Here is a 17,325-nt window from a genome sequence, read left to right as displayed (position 1 = left end):
TTTTGTCTCCATGGTTCTCGATAGGACCTGAGCCAGCACTAGAGAATCCATTTTTTCCTGGAAGCCATTTTTTCCAATTTATTGAATAGGAAAGAGCAAAATTGAGACAGGAGAAGGAGATAGAGAAGAAGAGAGAAGAAGAGACACCTGCACCTGAAGATTTGTTTCACTGCTTGTGAAGCTTCCCCCCGCCATCCACACACACACTATGGCGGGGAGTGGAGGCTCAAACCTGAATCCTTGCATGGGTCCTTCTATTTTGTACTATGTGCACTTCACTGGGTATGCCGCTTCCCAACTCCCGGGTTTTTTGTGTGCTTTTCTTTCTTTTCTTTTCAACCTGTATTTATTTTTTTAATTTATTTTTTATTTAAGAAAGGATAAATTAACAAATCCATAGGATAGGAGGGGTATAAGTCCACACAATTCGCACCACCCAATCTCCATATCCCACCCCCTCCCCTGATAGCTTTCCCATTCTCTATCCCTCTGGGAGCATGGATCCAGGATCGTTGTGGCTTTCAGAAGGAGGAAGGTCTGGCTTCTGTAATTGCTTCCCTGCTGAACATGGGCGTTGACTGGTTGGTCCATACTCCCAGTCTGACTCTCTCTTTCCCTAGTAGGGTGGGTCTCTGGGGAAGCGGAGCTCCAGGACACATTGGTGAGGTCTTCAGTCCAAGGAAGCCTGGCCGGCATCCTGATGGCATCTGGAACCTGGTGGCTGAAAAGAGAGTTAACATACAAAGCCAAACAAATTGTTGAGCAATCATGGACCCAAAGCTTGGAATAGTGGAGAGGAAGTGTTGGGGGGGGGGTACTCACTGCAAACTCTAGTGTACTACTGCTTTCAGGTATATATTTTGCACTAGTTTATGGATACGTATGAACATATGCTCTCTCTCACAGAACCTGATCTATATCGAGGTTTTGGGACTTTGTTATAAAGTGAACCACCTGGGATGGAATTAGAGAATACTGAAAGAAAAGATCTCACCCGAATAATGAAGCTGAAAGGTTGTCATTCCACACCTGAAGTCTCTGGACACAGGCTGAGCTGAAACACGTTGAGGTGGCAATGGTTGCATTGATTAGGTTGCGATCGGCAGATGCAATATTATTTGATATGGATTGGGAGAGGCATGCGGGAAAGTGGGCCCTATCCTAAGGTTACAGGACTGGGAGAAATATAGGCTCTATAGTGGAGATGTGAGGTTCCTGCTGTCTTAGGGTTCAAGAAGACAATGGATAGTTATTTTTATCATCACATTATTTGGTAACTGGGTTAACTTTGAAAAGTCCTTTTGTTAGGGTTTGCTGTACAGTACCCAGCATCTTGTATGTAGCTGTGCCACCATTTGGTTCTCTACTAAGTTGCTTGTCCTTTAATTATTAATATGCTGTTTGTTTGTGATCTAAATCATTTTGATCTGTGTTATGAATGATTGCATCTTTTTAGCTGATTACATAAAGACTAAGAAGGAGAGAGTTAAAAATACAAAATAGTTTTATTATTAATATGGCTGAATCTCCTCTCCTTTTTCTTCTCCTTCTCCTTTTTCTTCTCCTTCTCTTTCCCCTTCCTCTTCCCCTTCCCCATGTGTATTCATTCTCTAAAAGATGTTGTAGTACTTTGTGACGTATAGATCTTTCAATTTTTAATGACTTGCAGTTTCTATAAGTGGCCCTTTTCCCAGTGGAGTGCTTATAATGCCTTATTTATGATATAATTCTTCTTGTGGTGTATTGCATCAAAGCAAAGGATGTGGTCAAAGAGGAGAAAAGGGCAGGTGTAGAGGACATTGGCTTCTGGGCCATGACTGTGGAGAATATCTGAATTGGGGAAGAGAATGTTTTGTTTAAGTCCAAGTCCAGTGATTTCATCCTTATGTAAGCATGTACCATAAAGTATTTGAAAAATAATTCATTAGGAAGGGTGACAACTGATAATGCCCACTGTGTCATACACTGTAAGAGGGAGTTAGTCTATCTGAATGTTTAATAATACACTAGCCCTACATATCATGTACATGTACACTAGAGAAATATAATCCTCTTGGTAAATAAAAGTGTATTTTTTAATACCCAAAGTAAAGGACAGATATTGAACAGCATTACCAGGTGAATGTGTAATATAGTATAATTGTAATTGATCAGATTATGGTAGTTACCTGGGATTTGTGGTTAATAACTAAGAAATGCTATAAATAAAAATCAACTCCAAATGGATCAAAGACCTGGATGTTAGACCAGAAACAATCAAATACTTAAAGGAAAACATTGGTAAAACACTTTTCCACCTATACCTCAAGGACATCTTTGATGAATCAAACCCAATTGCAAGGAAGACTAAAGCAGAAACAAACCAATGGGACTACATCAAATTGAAAAGCTTCTGTACAACCAAAGAAACTATTAAACAAACAAAGAGACCCCTCACAGAATGGGAGAAGATCTTCACATGCCAGACATCAGACAAGAAACTAATCACCAAAATATATAAAGAGCTCAGCAAACTTAGCACCAAAAAAGCAAATGACCCTATCCAAAAATGGGCAGAGGATATGAACAAAACATTCACTACAGAGGAGATCCAAAAGGCTAACAAACATATGAAAAACTGCTCTAGGTCACTGATTGTCAGAGAAATGCAAATTAAGACAACACTAAGATACCACCTCACTCCTGTAAGAATGGCATACATCAAAAAGGACAGCAGCAACAAATGCTGGAGAGGATGTGGGGACAGAGGAACCCTTTTACATTGCTGGTGGGAATATAAATTGGTACAGCCTCTCTGGAGAGCAGTCTGGAAAACTCTCACAAGGCTAGACATGGACCTTCCATATGATCCAGTAATTCCTCTCCTGGGGTTATACCCCAAGGACTCCATAACACCCAACCAAAAAGAGGTGTGTACTCCTATGTTCATAGCAGCACAATTCATAATAGCTAAAACCTGGAAGCAAGCCAGGTGCCCAACAACAGATGAGTGGCTGAGAAAGCTGTGGTATATATACACAATGGAATACTATACAGCTATCAAGAACAATGTACCCACCTTCTCTGACCCATCTTGGACAGAGCTAGAAGGAATTATGTTAAGTGAGCTAAGTCAGAAAGATAAAGATGAGTATGGGATAATCCCACTCATCAACAGAAGTTGACTAAGAAGATCTGAAAGGGAAACTAAAAGCAGGACCTGACCAAATTGTAAGTAGGGCACCAAAGTAAAAACCCTGTGGTGAGGGGTAGACATGCAGCTTCCTGGGCCAGTGGGGGGTGGGAGTGGATGGGAGGGATGGGTTACAGTCTTTTGGTGGTGGGAATGGTGTTTATGTACACTCCTAGTAAAGTGTAGTCATATAAATCACTAGATAATTAATATGAGAGGGGGAAAATTAATTGTATGTCTCGAAGTTTTTAAAACACAGACTGAGTCTTTTTAATATATAGAATGTGTATTTGATGTGTGGACTCTCTCAAAAGCCTAGACCAAGTAGATCAGAAGCAACCAATAGCACAGCTATATACAAGATACTGGGTACTGAACAGCAAACCCTAACAAAAGGACTTTCCAAAGTTAACTCAATTACCAAATAATGTGATGATAACATTAGTTATCCATTGTCTTTTTGAACCCTAAGACAGCAGGAATCTCACATCTCCATAGAGCCTCTACTTCTCCCATTCCTTGAACCTTTGGATAGGGCCACTTTCCCACATGCCTCTCCCAATCCATATCAAATAATATTGCATCTGCCGATCGCAACATAATCAACACAATGATTGCCACCTCAACATGCTTCAGCTCAGACTGTGTCCAGAGACTTCAGGTGTGGAATGACAACCCTTCAGCTTCATTACTCGGGTGAGACCTTTCCTTACATAGTATTCTCTAATTCAATCCCACTTTCTAACAAAGATCCAAAACCTAGGTATACACCAGTTTCTGTAAGAGAGAGCATATGTTCACACGTATCCATAAACTACTGCAAAATATATACCTGAAAGCAGAAGTGCACTAGAGTTTGCAGTGAGTACCCCCCTAACACTTCCTCTCCACTATTCCAAGCTTTGGGTCCATGATTGCTCAACAATTTGTTTGGCTTCGTATGTTAACTCTCTTTTCAGCCACCAGGTTCCAGATGCCATCAGGATGCCAGCCAGGCTTCCCTGGACTGAAGACCCCACCAATGTGTCCTGGAGCCCCGCTTCCCCAGAGACCCACCCTACTAGGGAAAGAGAGAGGCAGACTGGGAGTATGGACTGACCAGTCAATGTCCATGTTCAGTGGGGAAGCAATTACAGAAGCCAGACCTTCCACCTTCTGCAACCCACAACGACCCTGGGTCCATGCTCCCAGAGGGATAGCGAATGGGAAAGCTATCAGGGGAGGGGGTGGGATATGGAGATTGGATGGTGGGAATTGTGGAGTTGTACCCCTCCTACCCTATGGATTTGTTAATTTATCCTTTATTAAATAATAAATAAATTTAAAAAAAAAGAAATCAGCCTTTAAAAGTAAAACTACTTCGGAAGTATATTATGATGTTCATGGTCACCGAGTCGAATTTAGACCATCAAGTTTAATCTATACGTAAAACACATGGAATATACAACTGTAAACATTTCAGTCTTTGGGGGGGGTCCCTTAATAATTTCAAGCTTCAAATGAGATCATCATTTTACTTCACATTCAGTATCATCCTTTTGGACATCATCCCCTAGTTTACAGGGAAAGTATATGAAACCAATAAGGAACAAAGAATTTGGCCAGGTTTTTCCAAATTCACATTTTTAGTCTTTGGTTCTATAGTTTTTCAGAATCCATTTCATTGTTTAAATGGACTTAAAGAGTGGTAGCAGGCTTAAAGGGGAGCAGGCAATGGCACACCTGGTTGAGCACACACATTAAGTGTGCAGGGACCCAGGTTCAGCCCTTGGTCCCCACCTGTAGGGGGAAAGCTTCATGAGTGGTGAAGCAGGGCTGCAGGTCTCTCTCTCCCTCTCTATTTCCCCCTCCTCTCTCAATTTCTCTCTGTCACTATTCAGTAAATAAATAAAATAAAAAGTAAAACATTTCTTTTTTAAAAAGTGTTATTTAAAGAGATTTAGCATGTTAATCCATAAGCCCACTGTCTTGAAATTTCTTTTTTGTCTGATATTAACTAATAAATTTGTTCAGATTGTGCAGTAAATTACCACACACCTGGCAACTTAAAAACCACAGGAATGTATTCCCTTCGAGTCTCAGTGACCAGAAGTCTGAAGTCAAGGTGTGAAAGGACTGTGTTCTCTCTAAAGATGAAGGGAGACTACTACTGTGTCTCCATATTCTAGCGGTTCCTGGTGGCCCTGGTTGGCAACAAAACACCATTCTCTCCCACTGCACAAGCTCTTCCTCTCTGTCTCCTGTGGGATTTCCTGGACTTTAAGGATACATTTAAGGAAAATTATAAGGATACGTTCATTGAATTCAGAACCTAAATCCAGAACGATCCCATCTTCATCCTTATCTTAGTTATATCTACCAAGACTGCCTTTCCAGATAACCTTACATTCTAAGTGAACTGGAATTGTTTGTGGGGAGGGCACTGTTCAACTCACAACACCAAATACTGCTTTTGGTTCACAACCAGTTTACCAGCCACTTATGTGTATAGAAAAGCAAATAATCTAATAGCTAAGCCATGTGGTTAATAGATTTTAAAATATTATAAATGATAAATGATTTGAGTCATCATCTCTACTGAAGGTGCTTAACAAACCTCAGTATAATAATAAGTCAAATGCCTTCTAGATATTAAAAAAAAACCTTCATCAAAATTTTATTGGGTGACTCAGTAGCTTCCTCATGCTCTCCTTCACATCTTTGTTCCTCAGGCTGTAGATCAAAGGGTTCAACATAGGGACAACCACGGCATACAACACAGAGCCTACTTTGACCAGGAGCCATGAATTTTGGGAGTCAGGCACACAATAAAGGAACAGGACAGCGCCGTGGAAAACGGTGATGGCGGTCAGATGAGAGGCACAGGTAGAGAAGGCTTTTTGACGCCCGCCAGCAGAAGGCATTCTTATCACCGTGAGGAAGATGAAAGTGTACGTGCTGAGGATGATGAGCAGACTGCTCACTTCATCAAAGAAGGTAATGACTAAACAGAGCACTTGGCTGACATGAGGGTCAGAGCAGGAAACAGACACCAGGACAGAGTATTCACAAATGAAATTATTTATGATATTTGGTCCACAGAAGGATAATGCCAGGAGAGAATAGGTAAGGGTCAGGGAAGAGACTATACCCCACGTGTAAGAGGCTGCCACCAAGGAGACACAGAGCTTCTGAGACATGACGACTGTGTAAAGCAAGGGGTTGCACACAGCCACAAATCGGTCATAGGCCATAGCAGCCAGTATGAATGTTTCTACCACTGCAAATACGCAGATGAAAGAGAACTGCAGGATGCAGCCCGTGAAGCAGATTGTTCTGTCTTCGGCAACCAGGTTCTCCAACAGTTTGGGTGTGACTGCAGTAGAATAACAGAAATCCACAAAGGACAAGTGACTAAGAATTATTATCCAGTTGCATGTTTTGCAATGTTCCTATAGAACTGTACAAAACTACACTTGATGAAAACAGTGTTTCATTTACCTGCTGTAGACCAATTTGTTATATTGATGTGCATGTGAATGATTATTAAGTACAGGGATATTTGAATGTGTTTAGAGATTTCTTTCATTCTTAAGATGACATCATATGCATTTTACTAAGATTTTTCTGCAGTTTCTCTTATCTAGTTGAAAATGATCTATCATATTAAAATATAATAGTGTTATCAGTTAAAATAAAACAAAAATCTTCCCCAGCTTTGCTTTTCACCCACTCAATGCCTATTCCTAATAAATAACTTTGACTTTTAATTTGAAAAGATGTGTGAATTTTGTAATGATTTTTTTAAATGCTTAAAATTACATTTATCCTTCTCTTAGGTGAGGAAAAATATTTTATTTTAAAAGTATATCTATTTGTAGGGCACCAAAGTAAAAACTCTGGGTTGAGGGTGAAGGTGAATGTTCAGCTTCGTGGGGCAAGGGGGGGGTAGGGGTGGTGGAAGGGGGATGGGTTGGGACACAGGCTTTTGGTGGTGAGAATGGTTTTTATGTACACTCCTATTAATTTGTAGTCATATAAAGCACTATTTAAGCAATATGAGATGGGGGAAACTGATTGAATGCCTCCAACTTTTTAAAGCACAGACTTTGTATGTTAACTCTCTTGTCAACCACCAGGTTCCAGATGCTAGCATGATGCCAACCAGACTTCCCTGGACAGACAACCCCACCAATGTGTCCTGGAGCTCCACTTCCACAGATTCCTTCCATAGTAGGGAAAGAGAGAGACAGGCTGGGAGTATGAATTGACCTGTCAATGCCCATGTTCAGCGGAGAAGCAATTACAGAAGCCAGACCTTCCACCTTCTGCATCCCACAATGCTCTTGGGTCCATACTTCCAGAGGATTAAAGAATAGGAAAGCTGTCAGGGGAGGGGATGGGATACGGAGTTCTGGTGGTGGGAATTGTGTGGCGTTGTACCCCTCTTATCCTATGGTTTAGTCAATGTTTTCTTTATATAAATAAATAAATTTTAAAAATAACAGAAAGGGAAATGCAAACCAGAATTTGACTGTTTGTTGTATTGCACCAAAATAAAGGACCCTGGAGGGAGGAGTGTCTTTCAGGTCCTGGTGCATGGAGACAGAGAAGGCCCTAGGCTGAGGGTGAGAGTGTCTCGCAGAAAACTGAGAACTTTTACACATGTAACAGCAACTGTATTTACACATATTGTAAACCACTAATCCCCCCCACAAGAAAATTTAAGCAAAAACAAAAACAAAACAGGTGGCACTCTTCTTCTTCTAGCGTTTGCCCTTCTTCCGTAGCCAGTCAACAGTGTCAGGTTGAGCCTGATGTCTGCTTGTTGCTGGCTTTGAAAGTGACTGGGATCCATGTGGATTCAGTCAGCTAGGAAGGATCGTCAGTTTCCCCAATAAATGGGTACTCACGGGATGCACCACGAGAAGGTCGATCCAATGCATCCCAGGTGGCATTAAAGTTGGGCAAAAAAAAAAAAAGACAGAAGGCTATAAGAGGGCAGGGCTACAGAGCAGCAGCAGCAGCTGTGTTTCTCTCCTCTCCTCTCCAGGGTCAACTAGGAATACCAAAGGAGACCACCTGGGACAGCAGCAAGACAGGACTAGAAGGACTTCAGGAACCCACCAAATCACCAGTGAGTGCAAACACCTGTGGCTCCTGAACAGAGAGGAGCCAAGGGAGAGATGAAAAAGACATTTACATTAGAAGGGCTCTAGCACAACTTTAGAATTCAAGACTTATTTTTAGTTCACAGTGTAAATACTGTTCGGTGACTCATTGTCTAGGGGCTACAAAGTGATGTAGGGATAAAGTACAGGACTTGCAACACATATACAGAGTGATGCTCTAATTCTTTCTGTCTCATTTATCAACTCACAAATATATTGAAAAGATGATCTTAGAGCAGTTAATGGGATAGATGTGGTGATGCAATTATCCCCAGTGACTAGATCTAGAAAATAATAACTCCACCACAAAGACACAAGAGACAGCCCTTCAACTAATTACATGTATCCCACTGAGTAATACTCCAGTTACAATTACATATAGTCTACCCCTTCTTAGTCCTGGAGGCAAACAGAAGACCTAGAATTTGGTTGACTTTAGACTGTGAATCTGCTTCTGCATATTTCTTCTTTGTGTTCACCAAGGTGTCTTCTGTCTCAGAAAGAAAATGCATATTCACTGAAGTCTACTGCCTCCATGTTACCAACCGTGGGTGTGTTTCTCTATAATGTTCCATTACTGACAAGATAGATATCTACACTGTGTGGATCATAAAAATAAAGTCTCAGTGAATTAAACAAGAACATTGGACTTCAGGTAAGTTCATTTCTCCTTTAGACTCTTTCAGGTTAGGTGGAAAACATGACCAGTTCAAAAATAATCTATGCTTTTATGAGAAGAGATATGTTCATCTTCACAGTCAGATCAGAAACGCTCACGGAAATCAAATCCTTATTACAGAAAATTGCATCAGTGAGAAAAATTCACAGGTTGTTTGATGACTTTGAACTTCCATTGATATAGATTCCTTTTTGTAAGTTTTTATTTATTTAATGGAAACACTGACCAGACCATAAGATAAGAAGAGTACAATTTCACACACTTCCAGCCACCAGAACTCCATAACCCATCCCCCCCCCCCTAGCTTTCCTATTCTTTAACCTTCTGGGAGTATAGACCCAAAATCATTGTGGGATGAAGTAGGTGGAAGGTCTGGCTTCCACAATTGCTTCTCCGCTGAACATGGGCATTGACAGGTCGATACATACTCCTAGCCTGCCTCTCTCTTTCCCTATTGAAGCAAAGCTCTGGAGAAGCAGGGCTCCAAGTCACATTGGTGGGGTCATCTGCCCAGGGAAGTCTGGTTGGCATCATGATAACATCTGAAACCTGCTGGCTAAATAAGAGTTAAGATAGAAAGCAGAACAAATTGTTGACTAACCATGAACCTAAAGGCAAGAATATTGTGGATGGAGATTTTGGGTCTCCATTTTGCAAATAGCTAGGTCTATTTTAGGTCTATTCCAAGGGGGCCATGACCTAACTAGTTTTTGCCAGCACCTGACATCCAAAATGCAGGTGACCTAAGCTATTGTCTGGGGGGATGATGTCATAGTTGGAAAAAAGACCAGAAAGTTGGATCAGGGAAGAGAGTAACTCCCAAATATGGGATAAGTATATAAATATTGTTGACTGTAAACCCCATCGATCTGATCTGTGGCCCATAGTCAGCACAGGAGCCTATGTAACCTCTACATCCCTATAGGTCTGACCTCACATTCCATGGTCACTGCTAGGGACATTCCAGGCTGTGCCAAGTTCAGGACCCATCACCCTCAGAGTATGCTATCCAACCTCCCTTCAGAGAATGGAACATTCCCTACCATTGTGGATTCACATTCAGGGCCAGGTTTAGTTTCTATTCGAGTCCACTGCTCACCCTGACTCATTGTTTACTACCAAATTTATTTAGCATCATTAATCTTTTTAGATATTTGTTAGCATCCTAATAATTCTGTCAAGAAAGAGCAGTAGTAGTAAAGTCCCTAATAAACCAGGGTGCTGCTAACAGGAATTCATTCATTAACAAAACATAAATAGGAGTCTAGTGGTGCTGTGCCTGGTTGAGAGCACCTGTTACCATGTGCGAGGATTATTATTATTATTATTATCATCAGAACAAACATGAAAAACTTGGCAATAATGCACAGGGCTATACTTTCTTTGCTACATATATACTTTATCAAAAACTTGAATATTTGCAGTGACTACACATAAATGTGACCGAGGCTGTGATCCTCAGTTTGACCAGTCTAGCTATAGAAATATTATTTCCTCGGGGCTGGATGGCGGCTCTCCTGGTTGGACACATATGCTACAATGTGCAAGGACTCAGGTTTGAGCCCCCAGTCCTCACCTGCAGAGGGAAAGCTTCACAAGTGGTGAAGTAGGGCTGCAGATGTCTCTCTGTCTCTCTTCCTCTCTATTTCCCTCTTTACTCTCAATTTCTGGATCACCTTATTCAATGAGTAGATAAAGATAATAATAAGGAGAAATATTATCTCCCCCAGCGCTTTTACTGCCCTGGTTCTACTACTTCTAGTGAAGACTTTGTATTGTTTGCTATAGTGGTGGTATTAAGAAGCACAGACCTTCAGACTGTTGAAGCTTTAAGAGCAACTTTTCAGTAACCCTGAAGGAAAGTTTTGATCTTGCACTAAAATAAATTGTCATCTGTCACTCAGGATAGACTTCAAACCCCAACTCATCACTAAGAAAATTTGCAACATTAACAAGTTCTTGAAGCCATTTTCTAATTTTTTAATTATCATTATTTCTTTATTGAATAGAGACAGTAAGAAGTAGAGAGGAGGGAGATAGAGAGGGAAAGAGACACCTGCAGCTGTTCTTCACAATTTGTGAAGTTTTCTCCCTGCAGTTGGGGACTGCAGCTGAAGCCTGAGTTCTTGTGCATTGTAACATGTACACTCAGCCAGGTGTCACCACCCACTTGCAAATTCTTTGACTTATATATGCCTCAGCTTCCTTATGTAAAATACAGGACTATATATTTACAACTTGTAATAGTATTTGGAGATCAAAAGGAAGGTATCTTCATGCTTAATCACAATGTCTGTCATATGGTAAATGTCATGGAAACGTATCATCCTGGGTTCTGGGTGGGGGCGCACCGGGTTGAGCACACGTTACGTTGCACAAGGACCTGGGTTGAGCCCTCGGTCCCCACCTGCAGGGGGAAAGCTTTGTGAGTGGAGAAGCAGGGCTGCAGGTGTCTCTCTGCTTCTCTCCCTCCCTATCTTTCACTCCCCTCTCAATTTCTGGCTGTCTCTATCATATAAGTACTGCCCACTAATCGATTGTGTCACTGAAGCTCTGTAGCTGTCTCTATCCCATAAATGAAGATAATTTAAAAATTACATAACAGGAAAAGTCATTTAAAAAAGAAATACACATGCAGGAGGTGACGCAGTGGATAGAGCATTGGACTCTCAACCATGAGATCCCAAGTTCAGTCCCCAGCAGCACATGTACCAGAATGATGCCTGGCTCTTTCTCTCTCTCCTTCTATCATTCTCATGAATAAATAAAAAAATGTAAGAAAGAAAGATATACACTATCACAATGGTCATTCTTTTACTGTCATTATTTCAGATTTTCTCCCACAATTATGCTGTTGTCCAGAGAAAACCAAAGTGTTGTGACCACATTCATTCTCTTGGGCTTCTCTGAATATCCGGGCCTGCAGGTACCCCTGTTCCTGATATTTCTGGCTGTCTACACAGTCACTGCAGTGGGGAACCTGGGTATGGTCGTCCTCATCCGGATCAGTTCTAAACTCCACACGCCCATGTACTATTTCCTTAGTCACTTGTCCTTTGTGGATTTCTGTTATTCTACTGTAGTCACACCCAAACTGTTGGAGAACCTGGTTGCTGAAGACAGAACAATCTGCTTCATGGGCTGCATCCTGCAGTTCTCTTTCATCTGCGTATTTGCAGTGGTAGAAACATTCATACTGGCTGCTATGGCCTATGACCGATTTGTGGCTGTGTGCAACCCCTTGCTTTACACAGTCGTCATGTCTCAGAAGCTCTGTGTCTCCTTGGTGGCAGCCTCTTACACGTGGGGTATAGTCTCTTCCCTGACCCTTACCTATTCTCTCCTGGCATTATCCTTCTGTGGACCAAATATCATAAATAATTTCATTTGTGAATACTCTGTCCTGGTGTCTGTTTCCTGCTCTGACCCTCATGTCAGCCAAGTGCTCTGTTTAGTCATTACCTTCTTTGATGAAGTGAGCAGTCTGCTCATCATCCTCAGCACGTACACTTTCATCTTCCTCACGGTGATAAGAATGCCTTCTGCTGGCGGGCGTCAAAAAGCCTTCTCTACCTGTGCCTCTCATCTGACCGCCATCACCGTTTTCCACGGCGCTGTCCTGTTCCTTTATTGTGTGCCTGACTCCCAAAATTCATGGCTCCTGGTCAAAGTAGGCTCTGTGTTGTATGCCGTGGTTGTCCCCATGTTGAACCCTTTGATCTACAGCCTGAGGAACAAAGATGTGAAGGAGAGCATGAGGAAGCTACTGAGTCACCCAATAAAATTTTGATGAAGGTTTTTTTTTTAATATCTAGAAGGCATTTGACTTACTATTATACTGAGGTTTGTTTAGTACCTTCAGTAGAGACGATGGCTCAAATCATTTAGTCATTTATAATATTTTAAAATCTATTAACCACATGGCTTAGCTATTAGATTATTTGCTTTTCTATACACATAAGTGGCTGGTAAACTGGTTGTGAACCAAAAGCAGTATTTGGTGTTGTGAGTTGAACAGTGCCCTCCCCACAAACAATTCCAGTTCACTTAGAATGTAAGGTTATCTGGAAAGGCAGTCTTGGTAGATATAACTAAGATAAGGATGAAGATGGGATCGTTCTGGATTTAGGTTCTGAATTCAATGAATGTATCCTTATAATTTTCCTTAAATGTATCCTTAAAGTCCAGGAAATCCCACAGGAGACAGAGAGGAAGAGCTTGTGCAGTGGGAGAGAATGGTGTTTTGTTGCCAACCAGGGCCACCAGGAACCGCTAGAATATGGAGACACAGTAGTAGTCTCCCTTCATCTTTAGAGAGAACACAGTCCTTTCACACCTTGACTTCAGACTTCTGGTCACTGAGACTCGAAGGGAATACATTCCTGTGGTTTTTAAGTTGCCAGGAGTGTGGTAATTTACTGCACAACCTTAACAAATTTATTTATCAGTTAATATCAGACAAAAAAAATTCCAAGACAGTGGGCTTATGGATTAGCATCCTAAATCTCTTTAAATAACACTTTTTTAAAAAAATAAATGTTTTACTTTTTTATTTTATTTGCTGAATAGTGACAGAGAGAAATTGAGAGAGGAGGGGGAGATAGAGAGGGAGAGAGAGACCTGCAGCCCTGCTTCACCACTCATGAAGCTTTCCCAATACAGGTGGGGACCAAGGGCTTGAACCTGGGTCCTTGCTCATTGTAATGTGTGTGCTCAACCAAGTGCGCCATCGCCTGGTCCCCTAAAATACCACTCTTTAAGTCCATTTAAACAATGAAATGGATTCTGAAAAACAAATAGAACCAAAGACTAAAAATGTGAATTTTGAAGAACCTGGCCAAATTCTTTGTTCTTTGTTCCTTAAGGGTTTCATGACACTGAATGTGAAGTAAAATAATGATCTCATTTGAAGCTTGAAAGGATTAAGGGACCCCCCCAAAGACTGAAATGTTTATAGTTATTTATTCCATGTGTTTTACATACAGATTAAACTTGATGGTCTAAATTCAACTCGGTGACCATGAACATCATAATATACTTCCGAAGTAGCTTGGCGATTCCTTGTTTTACTTTTAAAGGCTGATTTCTAACTGAGTTCACATTTACTTGTCCAAAATAGCTTCATCTTCCAGGCAAATACAGCTACAACTGTATTGTACAAAAAGTTCTCTAAATGAGTTGTTTGTTAGTCTTAATTTAGTTCCTGAATAAATCATAAAAACGTCAAAATGAGATCTCTGCTTATCTGTTGATAATCAAGGATATGCCAGACAAAAATTCTCAGGCTATGCACTCAACTGATACCTAATGTTATTCTTCATGTGGTCTCAGTGATATAACTATTACATTATTAAACAGCGTATTGACCTCAAAACTTCACATTAAAAAGAAACAAATCACCAAAATGTGTCTGGAGTGTGTGTGTGTGTGTATGTGTGTGTGTGTGTGTGTGTGTGTGTGTGTGTGTGTGTGTGTGTGTGTGTGCTGGAATATATTCAGGGATACAATTTCAAAAAATAAACAGGTATTTTTATTTATAGTATTTCATAGTTATTAACCACAAATCCCATGTAACTACCATAATCTGATCAGTTACAATTATACTATATTACACATTCACCTGGTAATGCTGTTCAATATTTGTCCTTTACTTTGGGTATCAAAAAAATCCACTTTTATTTACCAAGAGGATTATATTTCTCTAGTGTACATGTACATGATATGTAGGGCTATTGTATTATTCAACATTCAGATAGATTAACTCCCTCTTACAGTGTATGACACAGTGGGAATTATCATTTGTCACCCTTCCTAATGAATTATTTTTCAAATACTTTGTGGTACATGCTTATATAAGGATGAAATCACTGGTCTTGGACTTAAACAAAACATTCTCTTCCCCAACTCAGATATTCTCCGCAGTCATGGCCCAGAAGCCAATGTCCTCTACACCTGCCCTTTCTCCTCTTTGACCACAGTCCTTTGCTTTGATGCAATATACCACAGGAAGAATTATATCATAAATAAGGCATTATAAGCACTCCACTAGGGAAAGGAACACTGGTAGAAACTACAAGTCATTAAAAATTTTTAAATCTATACGTCACAAAGTACTACAACATCTTTTAGAGAATGAATACACATGGGGAAGGGGAAGAGTAGTGGGAAGGAGAAGGAGAAGAAAAAGGAGAAGATATTCAGCCATATTAATAATAAAACTATTTTGTATTTATATACATACCGCTCTCCTTCTCAATCTTTATGTAATCATTCATAATGCAGACCAAAAATGTCGTATTTAGATCGCAAACAAACAACATATTAAAAATTAAAGAACAAACAACTTAGTAGAAAAGCATACAATAAACCAGGAGCTGGGAAGTGGCATACCCAGTTAAGTGCACATAGTACAAAATAGAAGGACCCATGCAAGGATTCAGGTTTGAGCCTCCACTCCCCGCCCTAGTGTGTGTGTCGGTGGGGGGAAGCTTCACAAGCAGTGAAACAGATCTTTAGGTGCAGGTGTCTCTCTTTCTCTCTCCCTCTCTATCACTCCCTCCTGTCTCAATCTCGCTCTTTCCTATTCAATAAATTGGAAAAAATGGCTGCCAGGAAAAATGGATTCATAGTGCTGGCTCAGGTCCCATCAATAACCATAGAGACAAGAAGAAGAAGGAGGAGGAGGAGGAGGAGGAGGAGGAGGAGGAGAAGGAGAATTAGAAGAAGGAGAATTAGAAGAAGGAGAATTAGAAGAAGGAGAAGAAGGAGAAGGAGAAGAAGGAGAAGGAGAAGGAGAAGGAGAAGGAGAAGAAGAAGAAGAAGAAGAAGAAGAAGAAGAAGAAGAAGAAGAAGAAGAAGAAGAAGGAGAAGAAGAAGAAGGAGAGGATATGGGGAAGAAGGAGAATTTGGGGAAGGGGAAGGAGTTGAAGAGACTGGTCATATTAATAGTAAAACTATTTTTGAATATTCTGTATATACCTCTCTTCTTCTCTATCATTACGTAATCAACCATTTCCCGTCACTGAATCGTCACTTGTCTGGACCAGCTCACCCAGATAGAGAAAGGAAAAGAGAAAGACATGGAAACATAACAGCACTGCGGTTTCCTCCAGTGCAGTGGGGACTGGGTGCAACCCGGGATGTGCACACACAAAGCAGTTCCACTCTGCAGATGATTATTTTGAATGACAAAGCAAGTTGGTCTTGATTAACTTCTTGACTGCCTCTTTCACATCTTTGTTCCTAAGACTATAAATAAGGGGGTTCAACATTGGGGTCACGACACTATAGAACACAGTGGTCACTTTGATGAAAAGCCAGGAGTTCTTGGAGTTGGGCACACAGTAGAGAAGTAGGATGATCCCATGGGAGATGGTGATGGCAGTGAGGTGGGAGGCACAGGTGGAGAAGGCCTTCCGGAGTCCACCGGTAGAGGGCATCTTGATGATTGTGACCACGATGAAGACATAGGAGGCAAGGATAATCAGGAGGCTACAGACTTCATTGAAGGTAGAAATGGTGAACATCAGCATCAGGTGGAAATGAGTGTCAGAGCAAGAGGCTGAGATGATGGCAGAATACTCACACCCAAAGTGATCTATGACGTGAGATCCACAGAAGGACAATGACATCAGAAAGTAGGTTAGTACCAGGGAGCAGACAAAACCCCAAGCATAGCACCCAGCCACCAAGAGGGCACAGAGCTTCTGAGGCATGACAACTATGTAGAACAGGGGTTTACAGACAGCCACAAACCGGTCATAGGCCGTCACTGCCAACATGAACATTTCTGTGATCACAAAGGCACAGCCAAAGAAAAATTGCATGATGCAACCCGTGAAGGAGATCGTCCTGATTTCCACAAGCAAGATTTCTAAGAGTTTTAGCGTTGGAACGGAGGAGTAGCAAAAGTCAAGGAAGGAGAGGTGGCTGAGAAAGAAGTACATGGGTGTGTGGAGTTTTAGGTTGAGTCTGATGACTACAATAATACCCAGGTTCCCCACCATAGTAACAGTATAAATGCATAAGAAGACTAAAAAGAGAGGCACTTGAAGGTGTGGGTATTTGGAGAAACCTAAGAGGATGAAAGTGGTTCCAGCACTCTGATTTCCCTCATCCAACATTGTGGTTCCTGTAGGAAGAGAATCAGAAGGTTCATCCTCGCGGTTGAGTAACAAAGATGGCAGGTAGAAGATTTGGGGGGAAGTTTCTCAGAGGATCTAGTCAGGGTGGGTATACTGTGAGGTATCCCGGGGGTGGAGGGAAATGAATGTAGTAGAAACCACAGGAATCAGTCATCAACATGGGTATATGAGGCTATTGAG

At 41.1% G+C, this 17,325-nt stretch overlaps 3 protein-coding genes across 3 annotated transcripts; 1 reads left to right on the top strand and 2 right to left on the bottom strand.

The window, feature by feature from the left end:
• Positions 1-5,820: 5,820 nt before the first annotated feature.
• LOC103109601 (olfactory receptor 1165-like) lies at positions 5,821-8,859 on the bottom strand. Its single transcript, XM_060177367.1, has 2 exons — positions 8,851-8,859; positions 5,821-6,603 (listed from the first exon to the last, which is right to left on the bottom strand). Exons 1-2 carry the CDS (start codon positions 8,857-8,859, stop codon positions 5,821-5,823), a joined length of 792 nt encoding a protein of 263 aa, XP_060033350.1.
• A 2,990-nt stretch (positions 8,860-11,849) lies between these two features.
• On the top strand, positions 11,850-12,791 carry LOC103109603 (olfactory receptor 5D13-like). The gene has a single exon (XM_007518711.1). The coding sequence runs from the start codon at positions 11,850-11,852 to the stop codon at positions 12,789-12,791; it is 942 nt and encodes a 313-aa protein (XP_007518773.1).
• Positions 12,792-16,176: 3,385 nt separating this feature from the next.
• Positions 16,177-17,124, bottom strand: LOC103109470 (olfactory receptor 1165-like). Its single transcript, XM_007518531.2, has one exon. It carries the CDS (start codon positions 17,122-17,124, stop codon positions 16,177-16,179), a length of 948 nt encoding a protein of 315 aa, XP_007518593.1.
• Between the last annotated feature and the right edge of the window lie 201 nt (positions 17,125-17,325).

Source organism: Erinaceus europaeus, chromosome 17 (genome assembly GCF_950295315.1).
Source record: "Erinaceus europaeus chromosome 17, mEriEur2.1, whole genome shotgun sequence".
NCBI classification, from domain to species: domain Eukaryota; kingdom Metazoa; phylum Chordata; class Mammalia; order Eulipotyphla; family Erinaceidae; genus Erinaceus; species Erinaceus europaeus.
This window is presented reverse-complemented; position numbering and strand designations above follow the sequence as displayed.

Bases quoted from the DNA above. Each gene is read 5' to 3' on its own strand.
- LOC103109603 (XM_007518711.1), top strand. From the start codon at position 11,850: ATGCTGTTGTCCAGAGAAAACCAAAGTGTTGTGACCACATTCATTCTC.
- LOC103109470 (XM_007518531.2), bottom strand. From the start codon at position 17,124: ATGTTGGATGAGGGAAATCAGAGTGCTGGAACCACTTTCATCCTCTTA.